Source organism: Procambarus clarkii, chromosome 30 (genome assembly GCF_040958095.1).
Source record: "Procambarus clarkii isolate CNS0578487 chromosome 30, FALCON_Pclarkii_2.0, whole genome shotgun sequence".
In the NCBI taxonomy this organism is placed as follows: Eukaryota; Metazoa; Arthropoda; class Malacostraca; order Decapoda; family Cambaridae; genus Procambarus; species Procambarus clarkii.
In genome coordinates this window covers 41,457,369-41,476,865 of record NC_091179.1, presented here as the reverse complement: position 1 = coordinate 41,476,865, position 19,497 = coordinate 41,457,369, and the positions used below count along the sequence as shown (strand labels likewise).

Sequence of the window (19,497 nt, the reverse complement as noted above, 5' to 3'; positions counted from 1 at the left end):
ATGTGACCATCTCGGTTTACACGATATGCGTCACTAGAGGGTAAGAGTCCACCTGCTGTTTTGACAAATGGTATGCGGTATCGTCGTTGTTGTTGTTGTTGAGATTTTCTTCTATTTTGTTCACTTTTTCTTTCACTAGTTGTTCTTGGTGTTGGTGTTGGTGTTGGTTTAGATTCTGTTACTGTTGTTGCAGCTGTTTTGTTTTTTCTAATTTTATTATTAGATTCTTCATTTTCACTGGGACTGTAAATTCCTCCTTTTGATGGGAAATAGGCCATTGAGACAGAATTTTCAATTTTTTCTTTTTCCTCTTTCTCTTTTTTTTAAAGAGGTTATTATTATTATTATTATTATTATTATTATTATTATTATTATTCATTTTTAACTATAAAGAAAACCTTAAGAGTGAAAATAATATCTAGGAATAAATTAAAATTCAAAAGGAGTCGTGTCACGTGATATTTTGCAAATACATCAGGAGACAGCAATGTACAGTATTATGACAAAGAGATACTAAACTAATTTAGTTAAAAGTGATGAGGGTTTTATATCAGGTCTTTTGGTTGTTATATTTTTTTTTTATTATTAGTGATAAAATATTTTACAAGTTTATATGAGCCTGTTTCCAACACAAGATATAAATATTATTTTTAAAATTATTTCAGAACTACAACAGAAAGGTGTTCACCTGCTGAAACCTCATGCGTGTACTGAGGTAAGTACAATTCAACCCTTCCTCTTTCTCCTAGCATCAGGTCAGCACAGGTGGTGTAAGAGCAGCATGATTGAAGTTGGTCTTTGGAGCGCCGCTACTCTGTGATAACTCAAGGAGGTGACAGTCTTTACTGAGCCTCCATTCTCCACCTCGAGAGTGCTGGTCTCCACCTCGAGAGTGCTGGTCTTTGCCTCAGGAGTGCTGGTCTTTACTGCGCCTCCATTCTCCGCCTCGGGAGTGCTGGTCTTTACTCCGCCTCCATTCTCCGCCTCGGGAGTGCTGGTCTTTACTGCGCCTCCATTCTCTGCCTCGGGAGTGCTGGTCTTTACTGCGCCTCCATTCTCTGCCTTGGGAGTGCTGGTCTTTGCTGCGTCTGCTGCGCTGTCGCTCTATGCCTCGGGAGTGTTGGTCTTTACTGCGCCTGCTGCGCTGTCGCTCTGTGCCTCGGGAGTGTTGTCGCTCTGTGCCTCGGGAGTGTTGGTCTTTGCTGCGCCTGCTGCGCTGTCGCTCTGTGCCTCGGGAGTATTGGTCTTTGCTACGCCAATGTTCTGTGCCTCAGGAGTGCTGGTCTTTGCTGCGCCTACTGCACCTGCACCGGCGCTCTGTGCCTCGGGAGTGTTGGTCCTTGCTGTCCCCCTCGAATTGTAATCTCATATCAAATCGTACCACATTTACCTTATAAGATGACAAAAAAAAATAAATAAATAAAAATGAACATCATTTATTATATTGTATTCACAACATAGTTTTACATAACATATTTGATAAAATATAATAACTTGAATAGTCATCCTTTGACTGAAGAAGACAAATCACAATCTTATGACAAATCACAATCTTATGAAAATTTGTAATGAGGAGTCTCAGATGATGATATAGAGTTAATTTTTTTTTTTTTTTTTTTACCTCATCCATGACTAGAGGTTCCTGTTCCCCCATTTGTAGAAAAGTTTCTGTTCCAGCACTGAAACTCTTTTCTGAAGTATTCTGGAGCAACTTCATACAACCACTGAGCATCTATGGCAGAGTTTATATGCATGTATGTTTTACCTGTGTACAAGTTCTGTGAACAATACATAGGCAGGTTTCCCACCAAATAAGACAGAAGCTGGATGAATTGTGGCTTCTTGTTTCGAGTCCAAAGTTATGTACTTGCCACCCAACTGTAACTCTGCAACATCTGTATGAGTGTCCATAAAGATTAATGATATCTGTTGAAATGAAAAACTATATGTTTTAATAATACTTTTTACACTTTTATATATATATATATATATATATATATATATATATATATATATATATATATATATATATATATATATATATATATATATATATATATATATATATATATATATATATATATATATATATATATATATATAGTATATATATACGAGCTCCAAGCGAGGTCTCTTCCCTTCACAGTGGAGAACTAATATAAGGAATATAAGGTTGAGGGTTGTCTTATATATCATACATGGCCATGTAGCCAATAATTTTCAATTTTATAATTTTCTTCTATCTGACTTTGGGGAAGTTCAAGTTATTGTGGATGAGGAGAGAGAGAGAGAGAGAGAGAGAGAGAGAGAGAGAGAGAGAGAGAGAGAGAGAGAGAGAGAGAGAGAGAGAGAGAGAGAGAGAGAGAGAGAGAGAGAGAGAGAGAGAGAGAGAGAGAGAGAGAGAGAGAGAGAGAGAGAGAGAGAGAGAGAGAGAGAGAGAGAGAGAGAGAGAGAGAGAGAGAGAGAGAGAGAGAGAGAGAGAGAGAGAGAGAGAGAGAGAGAGAGAGAGAGAGAGAGAGAGAGAGAGAGAGAGAGAGAGAGAGAGAGAGAGAGAGAGAGAGAGAGAGAGAGAGAGAGAGAGAGAGAGAGAGAGAGAGAGAGAGAGAGAGAGAGAGAGAGAGAGAGAGAGAGAGAGAGAGAGAGAGAGAGAGAGAGAGAGAGAGAGAGAGAGAGAGAGAGAGAGAGAGAGAGAGAGAGAGAGAGAGAGAGAGAGAGAGAGAGAGAGAGAGAGAGAGAGAGAGAGAGAGAGAGAGAGAGAGAGAGAGAGAGAGAGAGAGAGAGAGAGAGAGAGAGAGAGAGAGAGAGAGAGAGAGAGAGAGAGAGAGAGAGAGAGAGAGAGAGAGAGAGAGAGAGAGAGAGAGAGAGAGAGAGAGAGAGAGAGAGGAGAGAGAGAGAGAGAGAGAGAGAGAGAGAGAGAGAGAGAGAGAGAGAGAGAGAGAGAGAGAGAGAGAGAGAGAGAGAGAGAGAGAGAGAGAGAGAGAGAGAGAGAGAGAGAGAGAGAGAGAGAGAGAGAGAGAGAGAGAGAGAGAGAGAGAGAGAGAGAGAGAGAGAGAGAGAGAGAGAGAGAGAGAGAGAGAGAGAGAGAGAGAGAGAGAGAGAGAGAGAGAGAGAGAGAGAGAGAGAGAGAGAGAGAGAGAGAGAGAGAGAGAGAGAGAGAGAGAGAGAGAGAGAGAGAGAGAGAGAGAGAGAGAGAGAGAGAGAGAGAGAGAGAGAGAGAGAGAGAGAGAGAGAGAGAGAGAGAGAGAGAGAGAGAGAGAGAGAGAGAGAGAGAGAGAGAGAGAGAGAGAGAGAGAGAGAGAGAGAGAGAGAGAGAGAGAGAGAGAGAGAGAGAGAGAGAGAGAGAGAGAGAGAGAGAGAGAGAGAGAGAGAGAGAGAGAGAGAGAGAGAGAGAGAGAGAGAGAGAGAGAGAGAGAGAGAGAGAGAGAGAGAGAGAGAGAGAGAGAGAGAGAGAGAGAGAGAGAGAGAGGAGAGAGAGAGAGAGAGAGAGAGAGAGAGAGAGAGAGAGAGAGAGAGAGAGAGAGAGAGAGAGAGAGAGAGAGAGAGAGAGAGAGAGAGAGAGAGAGAGAGAGAGAGAGAGAGAGAGAGAGAGAGAGGCTTTATACACCTGCAGGGACAATGATATCTAAACCAGCAACGTATCACCTTCTTCTGCTGGAAATTCTTCACATATTTTTATCCATCCACCAGCTCCTGACAAATGGTGCAACTACTTCACTGGCATATTTGCTCATAAATGTTGCTATTTTTTCGCTCAAGTCCTCCATATTTTTGTCTTTGCAATACAAAGCCATCTGTCCACCAAAAGCATATAGTGCAATTATCCTGCCCCAAGTAATATCCATCTTTTCACCTTCAAATAGTTCATTGAAAACTCCAACAAATGTCACATATCCAGTGTCATGAGTAATGTCCAATTTTTTAAATATTCCCTTAAATTGTTTTTCGTGACTGTGCACCATCGTCTTGATACATCTGAGGAGTGTTTCTTCAACATTATCATTAGTTGTCGCCTTTGTCTTCTCCATCAGTGAAAACACAATATACTTGGCTAAACTCTCCGCCTTTTTCTCCACGCTCTCTCCTTTCAGTGAAACTTCGGCAATATTAGCTTCATTCTGGTTACATCTTTCTACATTAGGCTCCTGTGTGTGATTACCTCTAATCATGGACAATGATAGTTGTCGTCACCCTGCACCAAAATCATATACAATAAGTTAGGATAGAGCTTCTCTCTCTATATATATAATACATTTAACCAAAAAAAAAGTGTCAAATGTTTTCCATAAATTACAACATAAACAAATAATGATTACCCGAAAAATAGTGTACCTGTCTATGCTTAGAAGTGACTGGCACTATATTATTGACTTCCATCCAGTCAGCTGCTTCCAGCTGCCAATACTATTTGAAGTACCCCACCCCATTCCCTTTCTTCCTCCCAAAAATGTATCATGTATAACATAGGCAATTTTTTTTTTTTTGCTGGAACCAAGTACATTATCAAATAAAATTTTAGTATATTATAAAAAAAAATAGATACAATTATGTCAAATCAAAATCCAGTTTTAAGTGATACAGAAGAGATGGAGGAAGATGATTCGGATACTTCAATGGAACTGGAAGAATTGAATAACCCCTCAACTTCAACTTCTACTCCAAAGACAAAAAAATCAAAGCTAAATCGAACCAGCACGACACAGGATGATGATGATTCGGATACTTCACTGGAACTGGAAGAATTGAATAACCCCTCAACTTCAACTTCTACTCCAAAGACAAAAAAATCAAAGCTAAATCGAACCAGCACGACACAGGATGATGATGATTCACTGGAAGATTTTACAACTTCAACTCCCCAAAAATCAAAGTCAAACCGAACCAACACCCGTCAACGAACACGGGGAACCTCACCAGGCCCAGACACTAGAAGGAGATCATCTTCGGATATTGGATATAACAAACGTATATTATTTCCATTTAAATATTCTATCACGATGAATGATGTGGTAAAAGAGTGTAAATATAAGGTAATAGTATCTGAAAATATAAATCACATTACATTTAACAAGAAATTCTTCACATTTGTAAATTGTAAAACTTTACCATTAAAATTGTTAATTCACCAGTATATTACAATATCAATGTATATTATTATAAATACCAATTATGAACCCAGATCCCGTGGTTCATGTTATCAAGCTGATGGCTCTTATCGTTTTCCCACGTCGTTTTGTGGAGATTTGCTCATTATCCGAAAAATATATGACATTGTTGGCCTGGGAGGAATCGGTAGAGATCTTAAATGGAAGATAAATCCAGCTCATGTTTCAGATAATGGTATTCTTTCAAATTATTGTGCACAATATATTGAAAAAATTAATAAATCAGGTTCTAGAAACAGTGAAAATAAAAATATATTCATTTATATAAAATTACTAACTAATTTATGGATTTTTTAACTGTACAAAAAGATAATGAGTGGCAAAATGCTCTTAGAAATAATCTTATTGATGAAATTGGAAAATTAAGTAAAATAATGAAAGCAACATGTAAAAATATTTATAAAGTAGGTTTTTGTGTTGAAAAATCTCCAATATATACACCAGAAAATTTTGCCAAATATTTAGATGAAGTAAGAAATATGAAACACTTAAATTGTAATGTTAGTAAAATGTCTAAGGAAGAAGCGATAGAACTTCATTTTTCCCTATTACAAAAATTTAATGATATTATAAAAACTGATACTCATATGTATGAAATTCAATATTATCTGGCATATATACCACCAAATCATTGGAAGGAGTCTCAAAATGAAAGTAATGAAGTTAAGGGAGAACAAGTTTTTTATAACAATTTAAACAAGTTAACCTTTAATCCATATACATGCAAAATATCTATTATGTAAATCCCGTTTTCATTTAATCAATTTCATCACATCCACCTATAATTGTTGGGATATAAGTAGAGGTAGTAGATATTGGAAAATTAGTTTACATATTATTTTGATTATGGGGTGCTTTTTTTATTGTAATAAAAAATAATAAGCATAATGACTACATCACTGAAATATATATACCAAATTAATAATAATTCTTCAGAAAATAATTTGTTAACGTTGACATTCAACCAAAATAATACTTATATTGATGATTTATATCCAGGTTTATCGGAATCATCTTGTAGGTTAGCTCTCAATCGATTAATTTATATAATGTACTCAATAACAAAAAATATAGATGAGGTTAGTATTAGTAATCATCAAGTTCAATTTTGGAGTGAGCACAATTCTGAAATTTTCATCCAACAAATATATTATATCGCTGGTTTAACTACTAAACCAGCCTCAAATTTAATTAGTTATCATACAATTAAATATGATCCAGAAATGTTTATTAAAATATTAAAACCAAAGGCTCCTCAATCTTACAAATTACTACAACGTTTTGATTCGAAATTAATTTACTTTTCTCTTCTTACAAATTTATGGCATACTCTTCTCATGCAAAAAAACACAAGACATTAATATAATAAAGAACAGTATTATACATCATCTTATAAATAATTGTTTTTATAATGAGGACCAACCAATAATTGAATCTGGAATACTTGACATATACACACCTTTTTACAGTCCTATGCATATCAGTAAATTAATTAACAGAGTCATTGAACCTTACCATAAAAATACAAATAATATACATATTATAGAAACTAAAGATCTTACTCATTTACATTATGAACTTGTGATATCTTTACATAAAAAAAAACAGATATTGTATCTAATAAAATAACGGCAATGGTAGCTTACTTACCTAATAAATATATAAATAATCATAACCTAATAAGATCTTTTCCCTATAAATTAATCAAAGATAATCCTTCAGATATATTAAAGAATATTTTAACTAATTATAAATATTTCTATACAAAAAATAGAGAAATAATGTTGGCGAAAAACAATAAAATTTTGAACAAAAAAAGTAAAAGTAAAATAAAAGTAAAAGTAGAAGTAAAAGTAGTAAAAGTAAAAGTAGTAGAAGTAAAAGTAGTAGAAGTAAAAGTAGTAAAAATAAAAGTAGTAGAAGTAAAAGTAGTAAAAATAAAAGTAGAAGTAGGAGTAGAATTAGAAGTAAAAGAAGTAAAAATAGAAGTAGAAGTAGAAGTACAAGTGGAAGTAGAAGTAAAAATATAAATAGAAATAAAAGTAGAAGCAAAAAAAGTAGTATAACAGGCAATAAAAATCGTGGAAATATAAATATGAAAAAAATATGTCAAAATAGTACTAGTACTAGTAGTAGTAGTAGTGGTAGTAGCAGTAGGAATAATAGTCCAACAAATTCGAGTTTTAGGTCAAATCAACCTAAAAAGAACAAAAGAGATCAAATTTTAAATAATAGAGTGAGTAAAACAAACCAAAGCAGAAGCCCTGTAAAAACTATTTATTTTATACCCAAAAATAAAAAAAATACTAAAAAAGGATTGAAAAGTATATATAAAAAGTAGAAGATGGGATAACAACATTAATTATTTAGAATGCAAAAATTAAATATTTTCGTATAATTTTCCATACCACTTATAATAAATAATAATTTGGAATACAAAACATATATATAATAATAAAGATCTTTTTCAAATTTAAATAATTTTAAAATAATATGTTTCATAACTATAAGATGATGATAAGATTTTTCAGTCATAATTATAGAAGTTTCATTATCATGTTTATTTTTATTTTGAATATGTGAAAATACTTCTTCATCACTCGATGCAAGTTGAACAGGAATCCTATTATGTTTAATTAGATACACAAGAAATCTAAATTGTTTATGTTCATAAATATTACTTGTTATAATTTGTATTTTTTTTGTATATTCAATCATGTTTTCCAGTTCAATAGTAATAATATAACATAATATTGTAGTTTGATCAAATAAGTAATAAGTTAACTTTAATTGGCACATTTTTAACTCTTCTAATTTATTGAGATATCCTTTATAATCATAAGAGTTATGTTCAACATTCATATTTTTTATTATTATAAAATTATATATTATTATTAAAATATATATATATATATATATATATATATATATATATATATATATATATATATATATATATATATATATATATATATATATATATATATATATATAAACAAATTACCAAAATGCAAATATTTGTAAAAACTTTATCTGGAAAATCAATAACAGTAGATGTGGAGTCTAATGAATCTATTCAAAGTGTAAAAAACAAAATTCAAGATAAAGAAGGTATACCACCAGATCAACAGAGGTTGATATTTTCCGGGAAACAGTTAGATGATCAACACACTATAAGTGATTATAATATTCAAAAGGATTCAACCCTCCACATGGTATTAAGATTACGAGGAGGAGGATAATCAGTCATTAAAATTCCCTCTTATGTTTTTTATTTTAAAAGGGCCACATACATGGCTTTCAATTTTTCCTCATAATATTTGAAAATGACATGCCGCCTAATTTTGTAAGTTAAGGAAACCAAACCAGATTCTGGAGTCCACGGAAATTGACAGAGATATACTGCTGAAGGTAAATGACAAATTCCATATTTCCTACCATAAGCCCTAATTTCATTTAAAATTGTTTTAATTATACAGGAATGTCGACAAAGTACCCTTACATCTGACGAAAGAATATTTAAATGGGTACTCATCTTTATAATCATAGGAGGCGATGGCACAATTAAAGCTAAGATTATATTAGAATTTGGATAAACATAAACACATACATTATCAATTAGAGGGTGAGTCTTTAGGTGAGATTCGATCTCACCTAAACTTACATATTCGCCATTCTTTAATCTCTGGAAATTTATTTTACGATCAATTATGCGTAACATTCCTGATTCACAATTAATCTCCCCAATATCACCAGTTTTAAAACTCCAAATACCTCTTTTGGATAAGAAAAAGTCTCCACCATCATCTCCTTTTCCAGTAATCCTTGAATATTCTCGGGCCACCATAGGACCACTCACTACAACTTCCCCTCTAGTATGCGGCTTATCTGTCGTTTTAAAATCTCCTTCAATCCAATCAATTAATGATAGTTTTACTCTATAATTAGGATCACCACAATGTAATACATCATCACTTTTGTTGCTGCTAGTAATACAAGCCGTAGTTTTTGTGGTACCATACCCTATTATTACTGAACAATTGAATAGCGTTCGAAGCTTTTGGTATGACTCTTTTGAAATTAAATCACCTCCACTGATAACTGTCATCAATCGATTACCAAAAACTGCTCACATATTTTCCGTAAAGTATATTTATCCCAAACATGAGTAATCCATTTCAGTTTAAAAAAAATTTCAAAGGCTATTTGATCCCAAATTGAATAATTATTTTTTGTAATTCCATTCATTATATATTTTAACATAGAGGATACAAAAAAAAACACAAGTAGGTTGAGCTTCAATAAAATCCCCATGACATCCTTCCAAGATCTGCGGACTTTTGTTAGTTAATGTAGAGGGTGAGGAATAGGCAATTGTAATATTCATAGCAATACAAGATAATTCAATTATTAATTCTGTGACATAAGCCAATGGAAGATATGCTAAGTATAAGTTCCCCAATTGTCGATAATCAGCACGAATACAAAATGCTGATACCGCAGAGAAAATATTACCATGAGTTAACTTCACTCCTTTAGGTTCGTCAATAGTACCACAGGTATACATGATAAATGCCACATCACTCTCATCAATATATTTAATGTTATCCTTACATATATCCTCATTTTCTTTGCCGGCAAATATTAAACTATAATATGAAATTATGTTAAAATTGTCACTCGTTTTATATGGTGAAACTGTTGGTCCTATTTTATTGATATGATCATCTAAGATAATGACATAATCTATTTGAGGACAAGTAGGTAAAATTTCCTTTTGGAGTTTAGCTAATAATGGTCCACAAGAGGTAATAATAATTCGAATTTCTGTTTCCAAAAGAGAATTGATAATTGTTTTGGGGGGCAAGTTTGTTGGAAGACTGACGACAATTGCCCGTTGTCTAAGGCATCCAAGAGCTGCAATAAGCCATTCTTTCTGAGTTTCAGCATATATGGCAATCGATTGTTGTTGATTTACCCTATTATCATCATTATTATTATTTTTTTTATTATTAAAGTTAAAATAATAGTTTAAACCAATGCCGAATTTAATTACCAATTCATTGACCTCTTGATAAGACTGGTATATATATTTTCCTAGATTAAATTTTTCTATACATTTGTTTCCACCAAATCCTTGTCTTTTTTCTAAAAGCTGTCGAGTACCTAGACAATCATCTAAACCATAATTGGCAGCAGCAAATTGTAGAATAGAAGGGGCTGTAATTGCTTGAGACTTTATTAAATTATTAACTAGAAAAAATCCATCATATCTTCCTCCCTTTTTGAAGCTCATATTTAGAAAAAAAATAGTCTTGGTTTCTTATTATATTTATATATATATATATATATATATATATATATATATATATATATATATATATATATATATATATATATATATATATATATATATATATATATATATATATATATATATATATATAAAATACAGATTCAGCACTTTGAGATTTGGGGAAACGACAATTTATATCATTACATTTATTATTAGCTGTTTTACACAAATCAAGTGTGGACCACTCACTGAAGGTCCCAACGCAATCCTGACCTCTCATCCTTTCCCTCCTTATCCTCGTCCTCTTTTCCTTCTTATTAATAATCACTTTCCACAATGATATTAAATTTAATTCTATCAAATGGAACTAGGTCATTAATATTTTTAGCTAACAGCTTACATTCCACCTCATTATTGCCATCCTGAAGCTCAAAATCTGATCATTGTAGTAATAACCAGTGGCTGCATCCTCAATTTCCTCTTTAGAGAGAGCTAAGTCATATGACATATGACATTCTACAAGATTAGGGTCAGCCTTTTGTAGTTCACTCAAGGTGGTACCCATGCCTTGGGCAGATGTGAGAGTGAATGAGAAAGAGAGAAAGAGTGAGAGAGAGAGAGAGAGAGAGAGAGAGAGAGAGAGAGAGAGAGAGAGAGAGAGAGAGAGAGAGAGAGAGAGAGAGAGAGAGAGAGAGAGAGAGAGAGAGAGAGAGAGAGAGAGAGAGAGAGGGAGAGAGAGGAGGACTCAAATAGAAAACGGGATTCAATGAGATGATGACAGTTTCCTGTCAGGCTATGTACAAGACAGAGCCCCTCCACACATTCTTCACATTTGCTCTCCACACGCGACCAGGTCAGTGTTCTCATTTCCTTACCATAACAGATTTTTTTTTTATATATATTATACCAGACTGTGATATATATCAATGTTTTTTTTTTTTTTTTACAGTGAAACTGTGGGTATGGGTTGTTAATGTCATCCTAATATTTTTGTGCTTGTGAATTATTTTTTAAATTTGTGTTTTAATCTTTTAATAGTGACGAAAATATATCTTCGTTTCCCCTTAAAAAAGTCGCTTAATGCTGTAATGATAATGTGACGGTACTGTGATAATTCTCCAAATTCGGAACTATTTAATATATCGACCGTAATGAGATGAGGTGGCATATTTTGAATATAATCATAAAAACATACAAATATACGGAAAAAAGGAGATACTAAATTTTGACAGTTTAGTGTTTTATTTTCTTTGCTCCTGGTATTGCCTAACTTTATATTTCTGAGGGATAAGCTATTTTTATATACAATTAGGAGGAAAATTATATAATAGTCTAAAGCTTGTCCTCGTATGTCATAAACTGTCCAATATAAAGCATCCATAAACTTTTCATCATTCAGATATTTCTCGCTCTGTGAGGCAATGAGACAGAGCCGATCCACACTTGATTCACAGTTGATCTCCATCCACGCGATCAGGTCAGTGTTCTCATTTCCTTGCCATAAAGGATTTTTATTTTGATATTCTAATAGACTGTGATATATATCACTATGGTTCTCAGATAAATATGCAAGTGATGGTTTTATGAATGGTGAATTAATTTTATAGCAAGAATATATTAGGCGGTATAAAATAGGAATATATTAATATTTTTTAAAAGTATCCAATAGTTTTAAATCATGGAGATAAACCATGTGATATAGTGCGCCATGAATTGCTGATTCCATTGACTCGTTTGGCAATATATCTGTAAAGAGAGAATGAAATATTTCACCAATGGCATGAATCATAATGCGGAAAGTAATATTTTCATTAAAATAGATTGGGATGGTTTTAGATTTTTGAGCAACATTTATAAATTCTTTAACTGCCCATATATTTGTATCATTTACATCGCCCAGTTTATTTAGAAAAAATACGGAATATTCACGAAGTTTGTCAGATATAAATTTAAGAGAATTTTCTGACCACTTTTCAATTTTATTTAATAAATTATTTTCATGAATTATTTTTTGGAATTCAGGAGACATTTTGAATTTTCCACTTTTTATCTTACCAGAAATATTTCTTTTTCTGTGTAAAGAAATAAATATACTTTGTAATTTGGGAATCAAGAGTTTAAATATACATGATATTGATAGCAATTCATGGCTTAATTTTTCTCCATTATCGCCTAATTCCCATATATTTTCAGTTTCCAGTGTATTGAGAGCGGAAAATATAAGATCTGGAATGTTAGTCATCACACCATGTCTAGGAAGAAAAATGTTAGTATCACGTATATAAAACGTCATGTTAACTTCCCTGACTAATTCTGGTGGAAGGATAGTTTCAATGGGGATCACTCGACTTATGATTTGAATAAACCAATTAGTTAATCTACCGGGATCTAGAATAAGATTATTTTCTGTTGTAGATATATCTAGAAGAACCACTGGAAGACATCCCACAATACGTGTATCTTCTTCCTTTTGTTGGTGCTCCGTAAAAGTTGATTCCAAAGAAGTTAATGATTTTAATTTTAGTTTGATAGGTCACTAATGTATTTACGATTGGCCCAAGTTATAATTACATCCCCTCCAGGAGTGTTGAGTGTTTCTTTAATTGAAAGTGTACATGTTTTTTTATGGACATCTTCTTCGTCTTTATACTGAAATACGATTTGTGAACTAGGTGGAGAGGCTACAAAAACATTTGATGGTTTTTTATGCCAGTTAAAATTCATATCCATTTTTTTATGTAAAAAAAACTTAAAATTATGTTTAAAAAAATGTTAACATTGATAATAATTTTAATAACATCAGGGAGTGTGGATAGTAATGAACTTGAAGTTATTATCAAACCTGGTGTTGTTTTTGCCCGCCAGTATAAAACACTGTTAGTAGATTCACAGGAAAGATTGTTCTATATCTTCAACTTTACAATTTATGAAAACATTTTCAATCAATTTTTAACTCTTTTGAATAGTTGTAAGCAAAAATGTCCTTTTGAAACATTTAATGGAATTTATAAACTTATTCGAATTATTAATCGACAACAAGAACTTATAAAAAAATATAAATTTTTAAAAAATTCTGATACAATAATATCCAATGATTATTTTGTATGGAAATATCCACATAAAGAAATTATTTCTGAACAAATTATTTTTTTCAAGGAAACAATTGAAATGTTAAATTCAATTAACAAAACAGAATTAAATCGTAGAGAATTGTGTGTATATATCAGTTTTATACATAGTACCATAAATACAATTATATCAGACATTGAACACACAGAAGTAGAACTAGATTTAATGTATTCTACAGGAATACTCTCAAGATATATTTCAATCGTTTACCATTTGAAAAGGACTTAATTCAGATTCGAAATCGAAACAAAATTGATCTTTAATGATTCATCAATTGATGATTTAATGTCAATTTATTATAAACTCTGCCGAGTGTCAGTATATTATACTGATAATGGGTTTATATTAGTAGTTTATTTTCCCATAGTTACCACCAATAATCCACCTAATCATGGATTTTTGTATTCAGTAATACCAGTTTATACAAATGTTAACGAAAAATGGAGTGCATCTTTAGAAGTTGAAGATAACAAGTACTTAATGGTATTACAAATTGAAAGTGAATATTGGTATATGGTAATGTCAAAGGAAAACTTTGATGTTATTAATAGTACCTTAGTCATCATTAGTTTTTCATATTTTAATTTAAATTCACACAAATCTCACAATTGTATTAGTGCTGCTTTTAATCAATCTGATGAGGCTATTTTAGAATTATGTAATTATAAATTAACACAAAAATTCAATCCTATATTTATACCAATTGTACCTGGAATTTGGATTTATTCTATTAATAATATCTTAAAATTAAACATATTATGTGGTGGTAATATTAGTCATCGCTTATATCAACAACATATATTATATCCGGGTGTTAGTTTATTAGAATTGAATAGGGCATGCTATGCCTTTTCAAATTTTTCAGAAACATCATCTGATGGATTAAGATTATTTTATAATTATAATACGGTATTTTCACATCTAAATAAGATACTAATAAATACATATCAATCTACTAATTTCCTGAAAAAAATCATTGAGAACAATAATAATCCCAATACACAAATGCATTTAATCGATGTGTATTATTTGTCAATAATAAATCAATATTTTATTATTTTATGTATATGCCTTATATCCATATTAATTATATATATTATTATAACCATTTGTTTATGTCATTATTGTTATAAACACTATTGTAATGCTACTACTACTACTACTACAACTACAACTCCAGTTAACACTATGACTTTAACAACTAGTAGTAATACACAACCAGAATCCACCCCATTAATAATGTCATCCTTTTCATTACCCCCTAATCTTCCCCCCTATCCTCCTTTACCCCCTAATCTTCCCCTCTATCCTCCTCTACCCCCTCTCCCTCCTCCTCTTCTTCCTCCTCCTTCTTCTTTTTCTTCTACTTTTTCTTCTTCACCTTCTTTTCATCCTCTGCCTTCAGCCACTATATATATGAATGAGAATTCTATTTATGATATACCACTTGAACATTATATGACAATGAAAGGAAATAAATAAAAATGATTACTATTATTTATTTTCTTATAATAATTTACTTATTTATATGTACAATAATTATAGGAGGTGAGGCGATACAAAGAAAAAGAAAGTTATTTCACTATGGTATAACAAGACAAAAAAATATATCGTCATTAGAATGGTATATTGATCAGGCTGAAAGCGATGATGATGCAATAGATAATAATCCATTATTAATTTTATCAACATATGGACATCATCAGGATGACAATCATCATCAAGCCTGTAAAGTGTGGGAAGGTATGAAACTAAATCAGTGTTGTATATTTTTACCTTATCCTTTATATTCTAAAGAAGGTAATGAAATATTGCCAGCTAGTGCCTCCTGGCAGGATGGATATTGGTTTGAAATATCTCCTACTAATTCCCTAAAAATACCTACAGTTCCAGTATGTTCAACCACATTAGATAAATTAATATGGCAAGATTACAATTTCACATGTGAATGTACAACTCATGGATTATTTAGTGGAAAACATTGTGATCAATCCACGTCCAAACTTATTATAGATAACGGATGCAAAAAAGTTGGATGGAGTCATGATCTGAATATTGTAGACATATCTAAATTTAGTCCAGTCAAAGAAGGCATATGTGTAGAATGTTCTGTTCCTGAAACAGTACCGAATATAGAAGGAATGGAACCTTCTTGTATCCATGTTCACCTTAATAATAATTCTTCCTCTCTAGACATAACCACCACATAACCACCACCACCACCACCACCACCACCACCACCACCACCACCACAACTACTTACGCTTTATATAGAACAAATGTTCCATCTGATACCAAGGCACCTTGCGTGTACGACGCGTTAAATGAAAATAATTACAATGAAATTAATAAATATGTAGAAGGATATGGTTGCTCATGTGACTATTTCAGTGGTTACGTTGAGGTTTTAATTCTTTCATTAGTTGGCCTGTTTCGTGAAAAAAATTTGATTAGTAATGCCTGTGTGAAAATTGGTCATAACTCAATGGACCCTCATCGAGTTGATTTGGCTTACTATACACGAGAGAATGGTGGCAAACCTTTACAAATGCACACTTACTATGAACTCGAACCCCTTTTCCAACCCCTGATGTCTAAAGCCAAATCAACATTAAAAAGTGATGTTGAATTTATTATAGATCAACCGGCAATAGCAAAGGTAAATGCCTGTGATTGGATGAATCGTCACATTAAAGCTGATCCACACCAAAAACTATGGCGTTTGAGACATGATGAACGAGGAGATGACTGGCCTGTTGTTCATAAGACAAAATTGATTAATCATTATAGGCGCCGGCAAGAAACTTATCCCCTATATATCTATCGATTAGCGGTTAGTCCTGGATATGAAGACAAGCATTTTTATGAGACGACTGACGATCGTCGACTATCTAATGCTATTTGGGGCCATCCAATTGTATTCAGCTTTTACTCAGAGAGTATTTGGCATGAACTTACTACCCTTAATCCCTTGGGAGTAACTGAGGGGTGGTATTTTGGTTTAACTATGCTCACTCAACCAGGTCATATGGTTCGACTAGATACACGTGGACAATTTAGGAACCCAGGTGAGGTTGTACCTAATGTGGTTCCGCCTGATTATCATGATTTAATTGACCCCCGGCAACCTGTTGCTCATCCAGGTATATTATATATTACGTATGTGGTTAATACTTAATCTCTCTCTCTCTCTCGACTGGATTTGACCTTTAACACATTGATCTCCTTAGAGCACACGCTGTGCATGGTCCAACACCCTGCCCCACTACCCCTCTTGACTACGATAACTGCGCCGCCAGGGAATCCCAAAAATTCCCCTGTGACTACTATACCCACAGGCCAGGGAATATAAATATATCCCTGTGACTATAGATAGATTCACGTGCCAGGAAATATACCCCTGTGACTACGAATTAATAAAGTACATTGAAGAAATGGAAAGACAATCAGATGACAAACAGCCAACAACGCCACCTCCCCTTTCTATATATTTTAATGAAGTATTTCGACCTATAAACCAGGAAGAATCTAATAATAGTGATAGTAGCATCAGTAGTAGTATCAGTCTAAATGATGTTGATGTTAATAATCTTTTAGAAATCAATAACTTCAGTAGTAAGAGATTTAATAAGATTGTAAATAGCTACCTCATGTTTGAAGAGGATAATATAATTAAATTATATTTTGTAAATGTAATGAAAATGTTGGTTGATAATAGTAGTAATATTAATAACGTTATTTTAAAATATTTCATTTATGTTTTAAGTCTTTATTGTATTTCTATGTATTATTTTTACAATATTTATAACATTTTTAGTGTTACATCTTTAAAAGTAGTAACTAGAGATGATGTAAATTTTTTTAAAATGTTTCAAAACAAAAATATACAAACATTTAAGTATATTTGTAAGAGTCAAGATAAAATTAACATTCTGATAAATAATCCTATTCTGTCCCTCAACAAAAACATTTACAATAGTTTATGCCATATAATGTTTATTGTAAAATTTAGAGGTCAATATATTAGCGACATGTACAACAAAATGTTGTTTACAATATCAACAAAAATAGTTGAAGGGGAAAATGGACTTTATTTTTTTCAAAATTTGGAGTGTGATAAATTTAATATCGAAAGATGGAATCCGGATAAACTATTTCAGTTATAATCAGCTTTAAGTTAAAGATTCCTGCCTTTTCGGAGGAATTTCAGTATTATCTTCATTCTTTCTCTTTTGTGAAATAAATTGTGGACGGTGGCTAAATAATGGAACCTGATTACTTTTTACTCTAATTATTTGTGAATTAATATGTTCATTGTTTACTTCTGGGAAATAGACTATACCGTCATCATCAAGAAAAATTCCATTTTCTTTATCATATTTAAGATCTACAGTGAGTTCATTTTTATGCTTAATTTTAATTATTTTGTTTATATATATATATATATATATATATATATATATATATATATATATATATATGTCGTACCTAGTAGCCAGAACGCACTTCCCAGCCTACTATGCAAGGCCCGATTTGCCTAATAAGCCAAGTTTTACTGAATTAATATATTTTCTCTAATTTTTTTCCTATGAAATGATAAAGCTACCCATTTCATTATGTATGAGGTCAAATTTTTTTTATTTGAGTAAAAATTAACATAGATATATGACCGAACCTAACCAACCCTACCTAACCTAACCTAACCTATCTTTATAGGTTAGGTTAGGTTAGGTAGCCGAAAAAGTTAGGTTAGGTTAGGTTAGGTAGGTTAGGTAGTCGAAAAACAAATAATTCATGAAAACTTGGCTTATTAGGCAAATTGGGCCTTGCATAGTAGGCTGAAAAGTGCATTCTGGCTACTAGGTACGACATATATATATATATATATATATATATATATATATATATATATATATATATATATATATATATATATATACATATATATATATGTCCATCTGTTTTAACCCTGTTTATAAATTCTTTAATGTTGGGATGTGTCATTTGATAATAACAATTTTCACTGTATATATATTAGAAACATATATAAATAATTATAAAATAGTACCACACATTTTATCTAAATCACTTTGGTCAAAATTACTTTTTCCAAGACATAGAAAGTATGGTGCTAATTCAATCATACAAGGAGAACACACACTTAAATACTTACGATGATCACCCACAAAATTACTTGGTTTACGCCAATTAAACCGAAATGATATCTTGGCTGTACGATAATTACATAGAGTGCAGGATGTTGTTTGTAATTCTATTTTATTAGCCTGAGACATTAAAAAAACAAAACCTTTAAATGTATCATTTCTAAATGATGATACACTCAGTCCTGCAATTATCACATCGATTCCACAACCTTGACATACATGAACAAATTCAGTTAAATTTTCTGGATAAAACAAATGAGCATCGTCGATAAAAATAGTATCAAAGTGAAGAATATAGTCTTTATAATCTAAGTAAGTTTCACTCCGGATTTGGATTTCAGTCGGAATTATTGATCAACATTTTATTTGTTTTAATTGTACACATCTAGGCAAAATCAAAATGGTTTTATTTTTATTTTCTCTGCAATGTGTTTGAGTAAGTTGCAAAAGTAGAGACGATTTTCCTGAGGCCATTAAACCAGTAATAACTGTTAAAGTGCCCTCTCGGTTTTCGTGTTTATTAAACAAACTGACAATAGTTTTGTATTTATCCAAAACCAATGACCCTCTCTGATGGTGGTCTTTAGAAATATTTTCAGGGGAGTTTTGTATTCCCAAAACCTCTTTTATTGATGTTCCATTGAATGAGTAATCCAAATAGGTATATGGAATTCGATTATAGGAAATGGGATGTTCCTTAATTATTTCATCCATGTGGCTAACATCAAAATCTAACAAAGTCTTA

The 19,497-nt window shown here is 32.1% G+C and overlaps 1 protein-coding gene across 1 annotated transcript in view; it reads right to left on the bottom strand.

Moving 5' to 3' along the window:
* The window catches only part of LOC123749868 (nuclear pore complex protein Nup54-like), a 47,608-nt gene extending 43,766 nt beyond the window's left edge, over positions 1-3,842 (bottom strand). The window contains exons 1-2 of the mRNA XM_069333846.1: positions 3,696-3,842; positions 1,766-1,926 (exon numbers count right to left, since the gene is read on the bottom strand). Of these exons, the coding sequence (XP_069189947.1) occupies positions 1,766-1,926; positions 3,696-3,842 (308 nt within the window). The remainder of the gene's footprint in view (positions 1-1,765; positions 1,927-3,695) is intronic.
* Positions 3,843-19,497: the final 15,655 nt, after the last annotated feature.